Source organism: Diabrotica virgifera, chromosome 2 (assembly GCF_917563875.1).
Source record: "Diabrotica virgifera virgifera chromosome 2, PGI_DIABVI_V3a".
NCBI lineage: Eukaryota > Metazoa > Arthropoda > Insecta > Coleoptera > Chrysomelidae > Diabrotica > Diabrotica virgifera.
In genome coordinates this window covers 238,375,849-238,397,021 of record NC_065444.1, presented here as the reverse complement: position 1 = coordinate 238,397,021, position 21,173 = coordinate 238,375,849, and the positions used below count along the sequence as shown (strand labels likewise).

The 21,173-nt window shown below is 35.3% G+C and overlaps 1 protein-coding gene across 1 annotated transcript; it reads left to right on the top strand.

Moving 5' to 3' along the window:
• The first annotated feature begins 432 nt into the window (after window positions 1-432).
• Window positions 433-12,530, top strand: LOC114330881 (probable glucosamine 6-phosphate N-acetyltransferase). The gene is made up of 4 exons (XM_028280303.2): window positions 433-686; window positions 8,575-8,794; window positions 10,119-10,308; window positions 12,085-12,530. Exons 1-4 carry the CDS (start codon window positions 648-650, stop codon window positions 12,248-12,250), a joined length of 615 nt encoding a protein of 204 aa, XP_028136104.2. The 5' UTR covers window positions 433-647; the 3' UTR covers window positions 12,251-12,530.
• The last annotated feature ends 8,643 nt before the right edge of the window (window positions 12,531-21,173 follow it).

Genomic DNA, 21,173 nt, shown 5'->3' with positions numbered 1-21,173 from the left:
ATATAAAACGGTTCACAGCACGCAATATTAATATTCAGTAACATATCGTATCATATTTGAATGAAAAACGTGATAAAACTTGCTTACTCACCTTATACCACTTCTATAAATATCACCAAAATTTTTAACAAAACAAAAGAAAACGGATTTTTTATGTCTGTAAAGAAGCACACTACGTGACTAGAAGTTTGTTTCTTTCTAATGACTGAGACTGAAGTGAGTCAACTCATGTTCGTTCGAATGGCGCTATTGCCGATATTATATTATCTCGAGTATAAGTTATGCACACCGATGCATTTCCCGTTTTGGCCCGAGCCTCGTTTTGCCTCGGTCTCCCCTACATTGTATTTAGAATCAGAATTTTAGTTTTATCTACATTGGGCCCTCTAATTTAAAATAAAATTTGCGTATCATAGTGATTCTTATTGCGTTTTAGGAGGTGAGATGACTACCTCCGCTAAAAACGAAATAAATAGTAGATAGTTATCAACGTAAAAATTGAAAAGATAAGTAATTATTAGATAAGATTTAAATTAAATTTAGATGCTCATTCATCGAGGGCTTATCTTGCTCATATCGAAAATTGTATTTGAATATTTGATTATTGTTTGTCTTACCATTGACTAGTAAAAAGCTGTTATATTTTTATGATGGGAAATTCTTGTAAAAAATGTAATTCTATACAAGTAAGTTTATTTTTATTTTTGTATCCCAAATATTTTTAGCTTCTGTCTGCAAAATATTTTGCTTTTATTTTTAAAATTGGATTTAAAAATGTTTTGGTTTATCCACTTCATTTTAAAATTTATCTGCGATCTTATTATTTCTTAAGGCTATGGGTACATAATTCGCAAATATTTTACGTGTATCACTACTTTTTCTGTCTTTACACGGCAAATTACATGTAGTAAAATTCACACTGGTATGGATATGTAAACATTACTAGAATGTCATTCTACTTGAAAATGTCATCATTCATTTAAAGAGATGGGTTTTGAATGTTCTTGGATAACTGATATTTTTATAATTGCAAATTATTAATTCAGTTAATAAATATGATAAATTTTTCACTAACTATGTATTCAGTGATTGTAGGTAATAATTTATTTGTACAACAAAGACTAATACTCAATCGAGAAAAGAGGAAAAGTGTTAAAGTGATTTTTTAATAATATATTGTTATGGAACGCTTAGGTACAATCTTGAACATCTTTAACAACAAAATACTTGGATCACAGAATATATTATCCTGATGTATTCTCTGCTTGGATCTTCCACAAATAATACACAATAAATAACTTTTTATTAAGTTCACGTTTTAAATCGATTATTTATCAAATACAGTATACATCAATAATATTTAATCAATAACTCAACATATTCCCGATGCAATGTCAAATATTTAAAATTGTCACTGATTGTCAGTGTCTGACTGACAATATATGCTGACAATATTATATTCGGATGAGTGCGTTGTAAGACAAAGATAGATTTGGAAAATATTACCACGGCAGTGTGTTCATTTTTTTCGAATCCTGAAAAAATCAATAAATATTTTTGAAAAATTTAAACGCAGAATGAAAGACTAAATTATTACCGAGGGCCGAAAGTCCCTTAGAATAAATTAAAAGTTTATTTTGAATGATATATTTGAAATTAAAAATAACACTAAATTTTCTCTTAGTTTTTCACCCCTGTAACTTATTAAAATAAACATTATAGAAGTTCTCAGGGACTTTCGGCCCTCGCTAATAACGTAATCTTTCATTCTGCGTTTAAATTTTTCAAAAATACTTATTAGTTTTCTCAGGATTCGAAAAAAATGAATCCCCATTTGAATAGCATTGCAGCCGGAAATACGTACCGATCCTCTTAATGTAGATTCGTTGGTTAATATCAAAAGTAGGTTTATAAGATAACTTCTCAAATGGGAAGATATCCAAATCTAGCCTTCTTGTGTTCCTGATTTCTTCCGAGACTTATGGCATACTTTAGCGCATGCAGCCAATTTGTGTCCAAATATTGCGGTAAAAACATAGTTATTTGAAATTCATACAATTAGAAATTTTATCCCATTTTCAAATTGTATCTATTAGCTCTATTGTAGATAATAAATGATAATGTTAGTAATAAATGGTTTGACCTAAAATATCTATATCTTTTAAGCGCCACAATTTATATTATTCATTGTATTGACTTTTTTGCGTTGTTGTTTTCCACCAAACTGACGCAGCATAAGTAATTATTGGTCTGACAAGTGTTCTAGATGACCAACTGATTATTATTTTATCTTTAAAACACCATATTTTGTCACAAAGTCTACGGCACTTCCAAAGAACTCAGGTTGCTTTAGTGACTATATTTGTGAGATGTGCATTCTCTCATTACGAACATTATTTGCGATTCTCAGATCATTCATCTAGCCTCTTACGACGACGAAGTGCGAAAGTACAATATGCGGCAAAATAAACAGTACTGAAATGAATATTGAAATGTTTATGATTATTTATATATCTATAATTATATTGCAGATTGATTCAGTGTATACTGACTTCTCCAAGGCTTTTGATACGGTGAACCATGATCTTTTGTTACATAAGCTCAAATTATATGGCATAGAAGGTTCTGTGTTGAAGTGGTTGGGCAGTTACCTAACAAATAGAACACAGCAGGTTAGGGTTAATCATCATTACTCCAACACTTTTCTAGTAACCTCTGGTGTACCTCAGGGCTCTCATTTGGGTCCACTTTTGTTTAACCTGTATATTAACGACATCGTCACCTGCTTCTCTAACACTTCTGCTCTCTTATTCGCTGATGATCTTAAATGTTATCAAATCATTAATAATCAAGATGATGCAATATCATTGCAATCAGATTTACATAATTTAGCCAACTGGTGTCTTGACAATGGGATGGATTTGAATGTCAACAAGTGTCACATTATCCGGTTTTGTCGGAATCATCATTTATCAGTATTTAATTATACCATAAATGATCAATTATTGGATACGGTAGACTCAATTAAAGATTTAGGTGTTGTTCTTGATTCCTCCTTGAGCTTTAACCATCACATCAACAATATTACTCAAAGATCCATGAAAATGCTTGGCTTTGTTAAAAGGACAACTCGTGATTTCACGAACGTGTTCGCTATTAAAATGCTCTATTGTTGTTTAGTCAGGACGCACCTTGATTACTGTTCTCCAGTTTGGTCCCCACATTATTTACACCTCAAGAACAAACTTGATAGTGTTCAACATAATTTTCTTAGATATATTGGGTTCAAAAAACACATCAATTATAATTATACAGATATGGAACGATTTTTGAATATCTCTTCTCTGGATGTCCGTAGGAAGCGTAAAGATCTTACAGTATTGTTTAATATTATCAATGGCATATATTACTGCCCTGAACTCCTTGCTAAAATATTGTTGTTTGTTCCACCACGATCAACAAGACAAATTCAAACCTTTCATATTTCTTTTCATAGATATAATTACTCATATTTTACTTTTGTTCCTAGAACACTGAGACTTGCTAACTCCCTAGGTGACCTTTTACTTTTTGGTAACTCTGTTGATGTTTTTAAGAACCATTTAACCAAATTAAATATTTAGCAATGTCATAACCTTGTTATTTGTTAGTAATTAATGTTTTGTAATTATTTTACTTTGTCATGTCTTTTTAAATGTTTTGTACTCTCTCATTTTATTCTTATATATTCAACACTGTAATTATCAATATCTTATTAATGTATTACCGAATTGGGCTTGCCCGTATAAATAAATAAATAAATAAATATAATACATGATAAAGCCTTGCAAACATCATTCACGACGACGCACGTTCCCGATAAAACAGATGAAAACAGATGATCCTCTGGCCAGTGGCGGATCTACGGGGAGAGAAAATGAGGAAATATCCACCGTAACAAGGTTCAAAATTAAAGAAAAAAAAATGTTCAAACATAATAATATATTAGCTCACATGAAACCGGAACCACAGAAATACAAACTCAACCCAATAAACACGCTAGTTAGGAAAATTAAGGGAACTTAATGCCTATAAGTTATTATTTATGTTAAAGATAAAAAGGGTTCTTTCCTCGTATTATTTATGTATTTTATGTAGCCAATCTGAGTTTATATTTTTTGTCTTTTGGTTGGTTTTTCATTGGAAGTTCCCCCCTAAGGCAAATTTCCCCTCCCAAGGCAAAAATTCTTTAATTCTAGTCCTCAATTCCGAAGTGGCGTTAGTTCTGGTGAGTGGCAGGTGGCAGCTCCAAAAATGATCGCACAGTATTAGAAGAGACTCCCTGTCAGTGTGACAGGTTATTTCGTCCTGCTGAAAACATTGTTGATTTTAAGCTTGGACCGTTTTCGTCATCTTTTCCGTGTGGCCGAAAATAGTAGTCCACTATAAAACAAATTTCTGCAAAACTGAGAACCATCCTGAAGTATCTAACATTAACATGATATAGGGCTTTTCATTCAGTCATTTGTTTCGAGCTTCTGTCACATGTCGTATAATCCGTGTATATTAATATTATACACAGATTATACAACATATGACAGAAGCTCGAAACAAATGATAATCGATGAAAAGCCCTATTGACAAACGTTAACAACGTTCAGAAACCGCTCAATACGTTTCGGCACATGACACATACAAATTTGAGACATACGAATTTCAGTACTGTTTATTTTGCCGCATACCTTACAACAAATCTGTCATTATTATTTTTTTATTCTATCTTCTTGCATTTTACCAATGTTATTAAATATATAAAAATGAATGTATACCGTTTTTATCCCCTATTTTTAAGATTTGAGATAATCACAACGTAATTATGATGCCATTTGCAATTTTGCAGGGTTGTGAATTACAATTTCGGTATATAATCAGCGTCGCCCCCCAAAATCATTACACGCCTAACTTCACGCGCAACTTTGATATGAGAATTATAAAAAAAATATGCATTGAAATCCAGATCCCCTAATTTTTTGAGCATTATAAAGCGAGTAGAAATACAGACATATTTTTTTTGTAATTCCATTTACCCTGCACTTCTCGTAGACTATTATCGATAAGGTAGAGTTGTGACTATTTTGGGTCGCGCCCATATAATCAAAATTCTGTAGAAATCAGTAGATCGTAACAATCATTTTGTGAAATTGATGCAATCAACTGTTAGCAGGTAGGTAATGCTAACCGCCATCGATATAAAAACGCGATTTGTTTTTTATTGATACAGGAACTTAAATATACCTAAAGATAAAAATCTGGTTTTAAAAACATATTTTGATTATATTTCAATGTTATTAATATACAGGGTGTCCCGAAAAGATTGGTCATAAATTATACCACAGATTCTGGGGCCAAAAATAGGTTGATTGAACCTCACTTACCTATATACAATAGTGCACACAAAAAAAAAGTTACAGCCCTTTGAAGTTATAAAATAAAAATCGATTTTTTTTCATATATCGAAAACTCTTAAAGATTGAACAGATAAGAGATCGAACACATACTACCAACGTGAAAAGAGACTTAAGGGCATTAAAACAAATGAACAGAACGAACTCCGAATATTCAGCAAGAATACTTATTTCTGAAATCACACATGCGCTGAAAGAAATGAAATCAGGTAAAGCACCTGGGTTTGATGGTATCCATCCAGAGTTCTTGATACACAGTGGTGCATACACGAAACAGTGGCTTGCAATGTTCTTTAATGATATACTTCAGTCAGGTAACATTCCTTTCTCACTTAAGCGAACAAAGATAATTGCAATTCCGAAACCGGGCAAATCAAACGATAAGCCAGAAAACTACCGCCCCATAGCTCTACTCAGCATGGTATATAAACTATTAGAAAAGCTTCTCCTCAACAGAATTAGTCACAGGATACTAGAAAATGTCCCCATTGAACAAGCTGGCTTCCGCCCTCATCGAAGCTGTACGGACCAAGTGCTGTCATTAACAACTTTTATAGAAGCTAGTTTTCAAAAGAAACAAAAGACAGCAACAGTATTTATAGATCTAACAGCAGCATATGATACTGTTTGGAGACAGGGATTAATATATAAACTGGCCCGCATTATCCCCTGCAGAAAGATAATTAACCTCATTGACAACATGCTGACCAACAGAGCCTTCCAGGTTATAATGGGAAAGGAGACGAGTAGACAGATGAAACTTAACAATGGTCTTCCACAGGGTTCTGTCCTTGCCCCTTTACTTTTCAGCCTCTATATTGCTGACATGCCTGAAACCGAATCTCGGAAGTTTGGATATGCTGACGACTGGACCCTTGCAACAAGCCACCAATCTTTAGAAACTACAGAAATCACTCTCACGAATGACTTATCCATCCTCAGCGAATACCTTAAGAAATGGAGACTACAGCCAAGTACTACAAAAACTGAAGTATCAGCTTTTCATCTAAACAACAAGTTGGCAAACAGAGAATTGCGAGTGTATTTTAATAACAAGCTGTTAAAACACAATAAATACCCGAAATACCTTGGGGTTACTCTAGACAGAACGCTCACATTCAGAGAACACCTGACGAAAACAGCAGCAAAATTGAAAACACGCAACAATATAATACAGAAACTCTGCGGCACTACATGGGGGTCCACAGCATCAACATTAAGATCCTCTGCTCTTGGCCTGATATATCCGGTGGCAGAATACTGTGCTCCAGTGTGGCTAAATAGCAGGCATACCCACCTGGTCGACACCCAACTAAACCGTACTATGCGTATGATAACAGGCACAATTAAGCCCACCCCTACAATGTGGCTACCTACCCTTAGTAATATAGCACCACCCAACCTACGCCGCGAACATGCATTGGTTAAAAAATATAACAAAATAATGGACAGTCGCCAGCTTCTAGTCCACAACGACATCCCCGATATTCTTGGAAACCGTCTCCGATCCAGGTTACCCCCTCTACAATCTGCTCAAGCGCTGCAGCAATCCAACTTTGACTTAAATACCCGATGGAGAGAAGATTGGGAAAGTAGGACAGATCCGCATTACCATAGTCTACCGGACATCATAGGGAAACCTGGCGAATTTGAACGTCCCCGTAAGATTTGGGCAGCCCTTAATCGAATTCGAACAAACTGTGGAAGATGCGCCGACTCCCTCCACAGATGGGGTAAACTCCCCTCGCCTTCTTGTGACTGCGGCGCTGCAAGACAGACGATCAGTCACATTGTTCAGGACTGCCCACGCAGAGCATACACAGGCGACCCTATAGACTTTGTAATGGCAACCGAAGGGTCAATCGAATATATAAAAAAATTGGACATCTGTTTGTGATGCATTGTATAATGCATAAATCTAACTATATTCTGTGATATACTTAAGCCATACGCTAAATAAATCTTAAAGATTTTTTATTGAAAATGGAAATGTGGCATTTTTGTGGCAGCTTCATTAAAAAAAAAAAATTAAAGTTAAATTTGTGCACCCCATAAAAATTTTATGGGAGTTTTGTTCCCTTAAACCCCCCCAAACTTTTGTGTACGTTCCAATTAAATTATTATTGTGGCACCTTTAGTTAAACACAATGTTTTTAAAACTTTTTGGCCTCTTACTACTTTTTCGATAAGCCAGCGTTTATCGAGGTATTTTGAGTATTTGTCGAATTCACCACATATTTGTATATGGTTAAGTACGATTATAGAGACCTGTTAATAATCTGAAAATTTATTTATAATTTACATTTTTAGGTATATGTCGAAAAAGAAGCAACATCTCGAAAAAAGGTGACTTAACAAAAAAAGACTAAGAGGCAAAAAAGTTTAAAAACACTGTGTTTAACTAATGGTACCACAATAATAGTTTCATTGGAACGTACACAAACATTTGGGGGGTTTAAAGGAACAAAACCCCCATAAAATTTTTATGTAAATATATTAAAAAAGAAGCCGCATCTCGATAAAAACTCGATTATAGAAAAAATACTAAGAGGCAAAAAAGTATTAAAAACGTGTTTAACTAATGGTACCACAATATTGAATTAATTGGAACGTACACAAAAGTTTGGGAGGGTTTAAGGGAACAAAACCCCCATAAAATTTTTATGGGGTGGACAAATTTCACTATAATTTTGTTTTAAGATGTTCCTGCCATAACAATGACACATGTCTATTTTCAATAAAAAATCTCTAATAGTTTTCGATATATTGAAAAAAATCGATTTTTATTTTGTAACTTCAAAGGGCTGTAACTTTTTTTATGAGCACATTTGTACTAAGGTAAGTTAGGTTCAATCGAACTGTTTTTGACCCCAGAATGTGTGGTATAATTTATGACCAATCTTTTCGGGACACCCTGTATAACTAATAACTATTCATACGTGTACTGGAATGTAATGGTTTATTTATATGAAAATGTATGTACCTAAGCGTTCTTAGTGATATTTTACTTGTATGTATTTTATACGATTATGTTAGGTTCAGATACGTATACCTCTAAACCATTCTTATTTTGTTTATTTCATCATAATCAGTAGCACATCATCATTGTACCAATACTTTTTATTTTCAGCATTCCATTGGAGAAGAGGATCTGTATGATCCGAACTTATTAAAAAATCTAGATTGGACTTCTGTGCAATCTAGTTTGAATCCTGAAATAAGTAGTGACAATCCGGGAGAATCATGGATTGTAGTAAGACCTTTAAAACTATCCGATTACGACAAAGGTTTTCTGCAAATCTTGTCTCAACTAACCGAAGTTGGAAATATTGGAAAACTCGAATTTGAACGTATGTATATTTTTACAATTTATAAAAATATGTTATGTCGAGCCTGTTTTGAGACCGTTTAGACCCATATTCTTCCAAATTTCAGTCTCTTTCTTTTCGGGTTTGACATTTTCTCCCTTTCTCCCAAAAGCACAGTCTATTCGGCGAATTGATTTAGTGTCCGCAATCCTATTGTAACGGGTAGCTTTTTCAAGACGACAGACTCAGTAAAACACAGGTTAAAAAATAAAGCAAATATAAATATATGTATTTAAGATAATTATATACAGTTTAAAATGAATAAAATAAAATATATTTCTATCTTCTGCAAATGAAAAGCAATATTATACTTCTTACTGCCATCCGAACATAATAGTAATATTAAAATGATACGATAAACAATACAATATATACAATAACAATCTCGCTACGTTAAATCAACATAGCCATATATCCCGACACGGAGACACCGCATTTCACTTCAATGCAGCACGGTTGAACAGCGACACGCAGTCACTCATTCCTCGCTACTACCGTCTACTGCCGTAATGGTTACGGTGGACGCCACGTCACTACGGTGGCGTCCGCCTATGCACAGTTCCACCTCAAATACGGTGCATCTCTGCCAATCGAGCTATTGCTAATTCAACACGTTAGCAACAACTGATTTTCTCATTCTCATTCTCCTGGCTCGTCTTAAATGTGCTCTCGATGCCACTTCTCCTTCAGTTTCCCCCAGCGGTGTTATGAAGAAGGAATGCGCCAACACGGACACTCCTACGGTCGTCTCTGGTAGATCAGCTCATCGCTTGCCGCGGTATCATATCGTTACAATATAAACCTAGAAAAGCAAAACACAGCCTACAATCGGAACAAAGCCTGGATCAGAACACAACATAACTCTTACTGGAAAAGTATACTATTTTAAGCATATAACAAGCACTAAAGTATTGCGGAAAAAAGCAGGAATCAGCTCAAAATCATAACAGGACCTTCCTGGACAAGACATATCTTGCATGAGTGCAAGGCACTAGATTGTGAGCGGAAACACTTTGATGAGTAGTAATGTAAGGTCGTCTTTGTCGTGTTAGGAGATTCTAACATTATCTGACTGGCAGTGCATACTGGTTCTTTTAGTGTTAAATACGGTCCACGTCTAGTATTTTACCGCGGATACGAACTAGATTTACATTCCATGACGTTGATTAACAAACTATTATATGCTATTATTATATTAATCAAAGACTTTTGTAATGCCTAATTGTCCAACTCGATACACATTTGATGCCTTGACTAATATTTTTTCAATCATAATTTTATTTCACAATATTTATTTCTTTTATAGGCCAGTTCTGGAATATGCGTAAAGCTGGAGGATATTATGTAACCGTCATAGAAGATACCAGGAGTAACACTATTATTGGTTCGTCAACATTAATAACAGAATTTAAATTTATTCATGACTGTGCTTTACGAGCACGTTTAGAGGATGTAGTCGTCAATAACACTTATAGAGGAAAACAACTAGGAAAACTGTAAGTTTGTGTTTCTATCAAATAGATAAAATGTCATAGGTTCTTGCCATTTCATGTCCACACAAAATTTTTGATATAGCAAATATCGTACTAAAGGAGTCTTATTTTATTCTGTTGTTTTTTGTCTTGCGAAATCAAAGTCATTTGCTGCCTTGATCCCTGGCATTCTGCCTGGCTCAAGCTCCATGTCAAGATGAAACAGTATGGCGGGCATTTAAAATATTTATTTTGTGTTGTTTTCCTTCCGTGAAGAGTTGTTTTTTGTAGGTCTTTGTTAATGTGTTCAATCTCGGTGCAAATCCTACATTTTCTGCTGTTGGTGGCATAATGCTTTACCATTGAATATGTTTATTTTATGTTTTGATAGTAAAATAACTTTGTTTTGCATCACATTCCGGTTAGGCGTTTGCTTCTTTTATTGTAGTTTATCTTGTCTTTCTTAAAAAATAATGTAGTTCACCTGATTCCTGTGTTTTATATATTTTTTGTGTTGTTTACATCTTTTAGAATAATTTATTGAAGAGTTCCAAAGAGAAAATTCTTTTTCAGCTCGAAACGCAGAATCCTTGGTAACAATCTATTGCCCGAGCTTTTTACTATTTTTAAAGCATACAGACCGATAAAATTTTCTTTGAAGAGTTCCCTTTACAGACATATCGCACTCCGTCTTCATTAGCGCCATATACTCCGGAAATCACAAACTTTTCAGAAGAGCAAAAACAAGATGCTATGTGAACTCTTCATTTTTTTCTCTACAACTCCGTTAAATATCTAAGTTATCCAAATTCTGCACTCGCGTTGAATATGTGTGTAGCTGTCTAATGCTATATAGCAGCGTTTCCCAAACTTATTTTTCCGTGGCCCGGTTATTTTTGTGCTTATCCTTCGTGACCCACTATTTACATACTACATACTCATTACATACACTGGTGTGAGTGTATGTGAATGTGAGTGCGAGGTCCGATGTGCGGGGTGCAATGTGCGATGTGAAAGGTGCGAGTTGCGATGTGCGGGGTGCAATGTGCGAGTTGCGATGTGGGGGGTGCAATGTGCGAGTTGCGATGTGCGGGTTGCGAGGGGTAATGTGCGAGGTGCGTGGTGCGATGTGCGGGGTGCAATGTGCGAGTTGAGATGTGCGGGTTGCGAGGAGCAATGTGCGAGGTACAATGTGCGATGTGCCAGGTGCGAGGTGCAATGTTTATCCGACTAGACACCCTTAAGCTATTAACAAATTTTCAGCTTGCTTTTAATCAACTTTTTTTTCATACGCGGGATCCAGACCTATATATTTAAGGCGCTCAGAGCAACCCGCAATTTTACCAAAACGCTTTTATTACATTAAAGTCAAGCAACCAATGCTTGAGCCACTCTGCATCTGAAAATACTTAAATGAGGGATAGCATTAATGTAATCAAAGGTTTGTTCGTAGTACGATCCAAACGATCAGCAACCGTTGCCAACCATTAGACGCATGCGCAGTTAACAGTTGGCGCTGCGCAGTTAACAGTTAGAGTTCGTAGACTACGAACGCGCATGCGTCTGATGGTTGGCAACGGTTGCTGATCGTTCTACGAACAAACCTAAAAGCGTTTTGGTAAAATTGTGGGTTAGGCCACTGTTGCTCTGAGCACCTGCGTTGTAAGTGTTCCCGTTTGGGTCATACCTACCTGATTTCATTTGTTAACAAGCGCATGCTCAGTAATCAATTATACCACTGCTAACAAGAAATCAGCTCTTATGACTCTCTATTAATTAGACCTTTTGATTAATTTTTAGGATTGTCTTAACAGTTACCCTACTAGCAAAAAGATTGGGATGTTATAAAATGTCCTTAGACTGCAAAGATCCACTGATAGCGTTTTACAAGTCCCTTGGATATAAACTGGAGCCAGGAAATTCCAACTCGATGATGCTGAGATTTGAAAAAGTTGATCCATCCTGACAATTAGCCGCCAATGCATCCCAAAAATCAAAACTTTAAATTAGCTGATCTGTTCTTATTCATGTTCATGCCAATTATTGGTTTTCATCAAAATATGTTTTCACTATTCAATCATTAAAATATTTTTTCACTATTCAATCATTGGACTGAGTAATCAAATTTTACAAATAGTTAAATTTTTTTTATTTGCTATGGATGCATTGGTGCTTCGGGACCTTATTTTATTTTTGTAGTTATTTTTGTATTAACTACATCACTAATAAATATTTTTATTTAAGAAGTGTTTTAATCTCATAATAAGATGTCTTACGTTTAAATTAACTGTAGAAATATGACTGCATATTTCGAAAGCATACATGGACATGGGCGCCCACACCCATGGGCAAGGGGACCGTGGCCCCCTAGATTTTCGGGTGCTTAAACCATACAGGGTGTCCAGAAACTCTACCGACAAACGAAGACAGGAGATTCCTCAGCTAATTTTAAGATATTTTAACCCAGTTCACCTAGTCAAAAAATGCTTCCTAAGGGAGCTAGAGCTGTTTGCAGATGGCCTCTTGTAATTAGTTTTTCTTAAATATCTCCAGAACGCTTCTATTTAGAAAAACAAATTTGTTTTTGACATTTTTGACTCTGGATTAGTAAATTGTGAGGTATTCTACAACTAAAAGGTAGTATTGTTTTAAGTCGATAGGATACACCGTTTTCTAGAAAAATCAATTTGAAAATTTTTCTCTTTTTGAATTTCCAAAAAAATTTCAAAAAAAAACTATTTAGAAATCCGAAAACTCGTACGTTTATTTATATTTCAGAGATAAATCGATTTCATTAATTGCGAATTTCTAGTACGGGTCATATGCGTCCGTTTTGGGTAGGTCAACGGTTATTTAATGCATAACATTTTTGTCTTTAATTTTTAATCATTTTTGACTCTAGATTATTAAGTTATGAGGTATTCTCGTACTAAAAGTTACTCTTGCTTTAAGTTGGTAAAATACAGTTTTTTTGAAATTTTTTTTTCATTCAAAACTTTTTAAAGATTTTTCTAAAAAACCGTGTGTCCTACCGACTTAAAGCTAGAGTACCTTTTAGTACTAGAATACCTCATAAACCGTTGCCCTACCCAAATCGGACGCCTATGATCGATACTAGAAATTCGCAATGAATGAAATCGATTTATCTCTGGAAGATAAATATAAGTACCGATTTTAGTTTTTCTAAATTGAAGCGTTCTGGAGGTATTTAAGAAAAACTAATTACAAAACGCCATTTTCAAAGAGCTCTAGGTCCTTTAGGAAGCATTTTCGGACTAGGTGAATTGAGCTAAATTGTCTTAAAATTATCTGAAGAGAATCTCCTGTCTTCGTTTGTCGTTAGTTTCTGGACACCCTGTATATGGTTATTCAAAGTATATAAAATGTAATGTGTAACATCTTCACGTCTGCTCCCCCCTAAAAATTTTGGACATCTTGGATATTAAAGCACCCTAATATGTCTGTGTAGATTTTGGCGTTCGATCCGACCATCACTTGTGACATCGTTGCCGTATCCTCTATTTTTTCATATTATCACGTTACAATTTTTGTGGCTAATTTTATTCATACTTTATATTTTCGAGGGTGCTGAAAACGAAAATGAAGTTTATTTTGAATTTTATCTGGGGGAACATTGTCAAAATCGCAATTTTAACCTAATAATAAAAAAAAAGAAATCACGTTTTTTTGCGTTTACCTCGCTACAACTCTGTTCCATTTTAATATTTTTTTCTGAAATTTTTACACTATATAGCTGTAACATTTCTGAAGACAAAGGTATCTGCCTCAAGTTTTTATTCTTATCATGATAAAGGTTATGAATTTTTCAAAGAAAAAGGTGCGGATTTGTGCATTGCAAAGTTTAATCGCAAAAGTTGTGTGACGAAGTTTAAAGTTTAGCTTCTCAATCACGTTTATTTTAAAGTAAAGATTACAAAGAAGTTTTCTGGTAAGTTTTAGATCAAAATGTTTTATAGAAAAAAAATAGTGAAACTTTTAATGTCAACATTAGAAATCCCCAATATAACGCTTATTTTTTGAGGGACAGACAATCTAGGTCTAATTTCTCACATCTAGTACTATCCTTGTATTATAAGCTTTCATTTGACACCTCATTTGTCATTTTACCTAGTATAATGACGGAGAAGTAAACGTTATTATTCTATTATTCTTGTAGGTACATTTAACATTGATTGAAATTATGAAAGAAATATATAGAAAACAGCATGGCAACACTGTGACCCACAAACATAAAAATTCAGTCACATTCAGCTGTGCGTTACATAGGGTGCTTTAATATCCAAGATGTCCAAAATTTTTATATAGGCACCCAAAACACAAAGATTGAATGATCGCACGCTGAATACATTTGAACGGGTTTTTAACAACAATACTTTTACAAACATAACTAACAGCATAACAGTGTAGAACGTCAGTTGAGTGATTACAATTATTGTTGATAACTTTTCTAAACAGAAACGAAAAAGTCTTAGCTCAATACGCTGTAAATACACACACCAGCAAAATTAAAGGAACACCTTAAAATTGGGGCATGTTTGATGCCTCGAATCTCCTAAACCAGTGGTCCGATTTGAGCGCTTTTTTAGTATGGTGTAGACTTATTAGAAAAGTATAATCTGCCCTATCCATAAAAAAGGAAACAAATTGTTGTGTCAGAATTATAGAGGCATCTTTTTACTTTGTTCGGCATACAAAATATTCACAAACATCCTTAATCGAAGACTTCATCCTCTCACGGAAAAAATCATCGGGGAATATCAAGCAGGGTTTAGGCAAAATAGATCGAACATTGACCAACTATTTACAGTTAAACAAATACTAGCCAAAGCATGGGAATATGACATGGACGTTTACAATCTCTTTGTAGATTTTAAACAAGCCTATGATTCAGTAGATAGAACAATTCTACCTAATATATTGGAAGAATTTGGCATACCATCAAAATTAATACGTCTAGTGCAAATGACAATGACAGAAACAGAAGCACAGGTATGTATTCAAGGACAGATCACTGATGCGTTTACGATAACGCAAGGACTGAAACAAGGCGACGGACTGGCTCCAACGCTTTTTAATCTTGTTCTTGAATATGTAATTAGACGGTTGACGGTGAGCGGAAATAACATACTTACAAACAAATCAACCCAATTAGCAGCATACGCAGAGGATATAAACATAATGAGCAGAACAATGAATGCAGCGGAAGAAACCTACGTTGAGTTGAAACAGAGTGCAGAAGCAGTAGGGCTAGCAATAAATACAAATAAAACAAAACTACTCATACAAACCAGATCAAATAGACCGGCGCAACAACACTTTATTGACGATACAGAACATGTGAATAGATTCACGTACCTAGGAATGGATCTGGTCACAAGCAATGAAGACGAACAGGAAATAAATAGAAGGCTTGTGCTGGCAAATAAAGCCTATTTCGCGATGGGCCACATATTCAAATCGCGAGACGTACACCGGAAAACAAAACTCCGGGTCTATAAAACAATAATCAGGCCCATAGTAAGTTATGGCTGTGAAACATGGGTGGTGACACAGAAATTAGATGTATTTGAAAGAAAAATATTACGTAGGATACTGGGCCCAATAAGTGAAAATAACAACTGGCGAATTAGGTATAATAGAGAAATATACGAGCAATATAGCAAACCAACTCTAGCACAATACACCAAACTGCAGAGATTACGGTGGGCAGGGCACGTGGTCCGCATGCATGAGAATAGAATCCCCAGAAAATTGCTAAATGCAAGCATGCAGGGAAAAAGACCTGTTGGAAGACCTAAAAAGAGATGGGAAGACGAAGTCGATGAGGATGCCAGGAACTTCCTGGGAACGCGTTCATGGAAAAGAACAGCGGTAAATCGAAATGATTGGAGAAGCTTGTTGAAGGAGGCCAATGCTCGATTTGGGCTGTAGTGCCATTGGATGGATGGATGGTAGACTTATTATTTAAGAATATCGGTGTAATAATATTGTTGCTAGACAGGTAAATGTCATTTTATACCGGGTGTAACAATCATACTGTTTTTTCCTTAATGTTCGGAACACCCTGTGGAATATTCTAGCCTATATAAAATATTGAAGTTAAAATTCAATTGTAGCCTTAGGCTTTCTTAACATTATCTTTTTTGATTCATTTGCCTATGTTGGATAATAAAAAAGTTAGGTACTTTAACAACTAGCCACGTTCTTCATCAATACAGGTTGTTTCCGAGATACGGGATGTTAAATTTTTTCTTGCAAACTGACGATTTATTTATTGCTCTAAAACCGGTTGAGATATGCAAATGAAATTTGGTAGGTTTTAACAGCTTCTATAAGAGCTTAAGAGGTTCTAAGAGTTTATTGCCTATTTTTTTTTTCATACAATTAAGAATTTTATATTTACCATTATTGGCGTGCATATCGGTATAAACATTTTAGATATAGGCCGTATGCACGCCATTGGTGAATATAACATACTTAGTTGTATGTCAAAAAATGCGCAATAACTACCTCTTAAAACCTACCAAATTTCATTTGCATATCTCAACCGGTTTTAGAGCAATAAATAAATCGTCGGTTTGCAAGAAAAAATTCAACGTCCCGTATCTCGGAAACGAAGCCTTTGCGGACATATGTTTATAAAGTATTGAAGAAGAACATGGCTAGTTATTAAAGTACCTAACTTTTTATTATCCAACATAAGCAAAATGAATCAAAAAAGAAAACGTTAAGAAAGCTTAAGGCTACAATAGAGTTTTAATTTCAATATTTTATATAGGCTAGAATGTTCCACAGGGTGTTCCGAACTTTAAGGAAAAAAACACAGTCTGATTGTTACACCCGGTATAAAATGACATTTACCTGTCTAGCAACAATATTATTACATTGATATTCTTAAATAATAAGGCTACAACATACCAAAAAAAATCACTCAAATCGGACAACTGGTTTAGGAGATTCGAGACATCAAACATGACCAATTTTTAAGGTGTTCCTTTAATTTTGCCGGTGTGTGTACATTAGATCGGAACGGAATAGCGTTCAGCTCATTATGCTGGAAGTGTTTCAGGCAGGAACGAACTGACATTAAAACTTGACTTCTACCCAGGCAAGTTACCGGTTTAATTATGATAAATTTTGTAAATTTCTTTTGAGAGAACTATCAATAATGTCTATTCTGATAAAACTAACTTACATTAGAAACCTTAGAGTGTAATGTTTGGATTTATGGATTTTCCTATAAGTTCTTATGGAAAGGATTAAGGCATATGTTTTATGCCTCTTTAGGACAAGCTTTTGGTTGAAGTTGTAGACACCAGTGTCTGAATTTTTTTAACACTGGTGGTCGGAAGTTCTGTAGTCCTGATGAGGAGATGGGAAGATAGGGCATGGAATTGTAAAACGATTCTTTCTCTCCAGAATATCGGTAAATAAGTGGAGTTTCGTACAGAATGTAGATATATTCTTCAGGGATTTTGTGGCATGGAGGCGATTTGGTGGGGAGGTCTTCTTCTTAAGGTGCCGAGACCGCTTGTCGATCGTTGGCTCTCATGTTGCGCAGCATATTAACAATCACTGTCTTATTTACAGCCGCACGAAATAGTTCAGTGCTAGTTTTCCCAAACCATTGGCGTAGGTTTTTAAGCCAAGAAGTTGTACGGCGGCCCACACTTCTTTTTCCCATTATTTTACCTTGCATGACAAGGTGAAGTATGTCATATTTTTCTGGGTGACGCATTATATGACCAAAGTATTCCAATTTGCGCCTTTTAACCGTGTTCACTACTTTGCAACTTTTATTCAAACGTTGCAAAACCCTTTCGTTTGTGACTCTTTCTACCCAACTGATCTTCAGAATACGGCGGTAGACCCACATTTCAAATGCTTCTAGGTTTTTTAAAAGTGATTTTGTCAGTGTCCATGCTTCAACCCCGTAAAGTAGTACTGGGAATATATAACATCGGACCATTCTTATGCGAAGTTCCAAATTTAGATCATGACTGCACAGGATTTTCTTAAATTTCATAAAACTTGTTCTTGCTTTGGCAATTCTACTTTTTATTTCTGTACTAGGGTTCCAGCTTTCATTAATATGAGTACCCAGATATACAAGATTACTTACTCGTTCAATTGAGTCATTACCGATTGTTACGTTATAGTTATTATTATTTACGGCTGCCTGTTTACTAATAACCATAAACTTTGTTTTTCTTGCGTTGAGTTTGAGTCCATATATCGCGCAGAATGCCACCATTCGATTCAATAACGCTTGAAGATGTTCAATTGATCCAGTCAGCAACAAGGTGTCATTTGCGTATTTGATATTGTTCATAAGCATACCATTAATGAGTATTCCCTCTTTTGCGTTTTCCAAGACTTCATTTAAGATTGTTTCAGCGTAAAGATTAAACAACATTGGTGACAATATACAGCCTTGTCGAACTCCGCGCTTGATTTTTACTTCTTCAGAGCACTGATTCGCAACCCTAATACATGCAGCCTGGCCCCAATACAAATTTGCGATTATTCTAATGTCCCTACCGTCCAGACCGGTAGTTTTGAGAATATGTAGCATTTTTCATGGCGAACTTTATCAAAGGCCTTTTCAAAATCAATCGCGCACATGAAAACGTCATGATTTACATCTCTGCATCTTTGAATTAAAACTTGGGTTGCGAATAGTGCATCACGCGTTCCAAGGCCACAGCGAAAACCGAATTGAGTACTTGAGATTCGTTCCTCAATTTTTCTATATGTTCTTTGATGAATGATTCTAAGAAACGTTTTCAATACATGACTCATTAGGCTGATGGTGCGATAGTCGCTGCATTTTGTGGCTCTGTGTTTTTTTGGTAGTACAACAAATGAGGATTTAAGCCAATCTTTAGGAATTCTTCCGCTTTCATAGATTAAGTTGAACAATTTCGTAAGTATCTTAATGCCCTCGACACCTAAAAGCTTTAGTGTTTCTACGTAAATCCCATCTGGTCCGATCGCCTTCCCGTTTTTTGCGTTCTTTATAGCGTATTGCACTTCTTCCTTAGTTATTGGAGGACCGCTTATGTCATTTAGCGTTTCTAGTTCGCTTCTTTCATCATCGAATAATTCCTTTATATATTCTGTCCATCGTATTAGTTGACCTTCGATATCGATTATAATTTTTCCGTTTTTATCTTCGATTAGTGGAGGATTACATTTTTTATTCAGTCCTGCAACTTCTTTCAGTTTTTTGTGCATATTGAATGCGTCATAGATACGCTCGTAGTTCTCAATTTCTTTACATTGTTGTTTATGCCACTCTGATTTAGCTGATCTTATTTTTCTTCGAATCATACTGTTTAGCTTTTTATATTCTGTCAGATTAGCATTCTTATATTTTCTTCTTGCATCCATTAAATTCAATATCTCTTCTGTCATCCACTGTTGCTTATTCCTACGCTGATTTTCCATTAGATGGTCTTCTTGGACTTTTTCCAATGTTTCTTTGCATGACTCCCATAATTGTTCTTCTGAATTTTTATTTCCCAATTTCTGAAACTGATCTTCTAATTTATCGGTTACTATTTCTTTCACTTCCGCATTTGAAAGTTTATCTTTGCTGATCCTAGGAGATATTTTGGGTTTTTTAATCTTTTTAAATTTAAGTAATACTTTAGCTGCTAGTAAGTTGTGGTTGGAGGGTACATCCGCTCCTGGATATGTTTTGGAGGACAAGATAGCATTTCTATATCTTTTTGATACACAGATATAATCAATTTGATTTCTTACTATTCTTCCATAAGTGTCCCTAGGAGATTTCCAGGTGTAAAGTCGTCGCTTAGGCAAGTCAAAAAAAGTGTTGGATATTACTAATTGTTTTTCTACACAAAATCTAATCATTCTATCTCCACGGTCGTTTCTCGTTCCTAAACCAAACTTGCCAACGACATCTTCTTCACTACCTCTTCCAACCTTGGCATTGAAATCTCCCAATACAATGTTTATATCTTGGCTTCCTGTGAGTGATAATAAATAGTCTAGATCTGAATAAAAGCTTTCGACAACTTCATCGTCATATTGTTGTGTAGGTGCATATACCTGAATGATGTTTAAGTCTGTACGATTTGTTTTTATTTGTAACATTATTAACCTATCTGAGTATAGCACGATATTTTTTACTGATTTTGATACATTTTGTTCTAAAATAAATGCCACACCATTTCTATGTTGCGGACCTTCTTCACCAGAGTAGTAAATTTCATAATTATCTATCGTTATATGGCCAGAACCCGGCCACCTCATCTCGCTTATACCTAAGATATTTATATTTAACCTTCGCATTTCCTTGATCGTATTGTGAATCTTTCAAGATTCAAACATACTTGTAATATTCCAAGTCGCTATTAAACATTCCTTATCTATTACCAAATTTGATGAATTACAGGGAATTCGCTTGCTGACGACTGGGGAAACCCTGCTGTTTCCCACGCCGAATCTTGGATTCCGAGTCCCATGATTAGTAAATATATTTACATTATTAACATCTGTCATCATGAGTTACTAGGGAAGTTATAATCAGGTAGTTTCCCGTTGCTTTCCTGATTCCACTGCCGTTGACTGAATTTTCAGCTCATCCGCCTTCGGGGCCGATTTCTCAACCCCAGGACAATAGAGTGCCCTTCCGTACCTCCTGGTAACGGTTGATTGCTTATACCGGCGCACATTCGGTTTTTATTTAGGTTTAGGTTCGCAGTATCGCAGCCGGTTAAATCATTATTTGATTGTCGCCTGCGACTTTATGGCACCGCACCTGTTAGGAATTGTATTCCTTAGCCGCGAGCCACTAATGACACAGCTGCTGTCCTGTGTCATGTCCTCAGTTGATCCGC

What these genes read in the sequence shown, in the direction of transcription:
- LOC114330881 (XM_028280303.2), top strand. Translation starts at nt 648, where the DNA reads ATGATGGGAAATTCTTGTAAAAAATGTAATTCTATACAA. An exon ending in TGGAAAACTCGAATTTGAAC is followed by an intron (nt 8,795 to 10,118) that starts GTATGTATATTT and finishes TTTCTTTTATAG; the next exon opens with GCCAGTTCTGGAATATGCGT. An exon ending in GGAAAACAACTAGGAAAACT is followed by an intron (nt 10,309 to 12,084) that starts GTAAGTTTGTGT and finishes ATTAATTTTTAG; the next exon opens with GATTGTCTTAACAGTTACCC.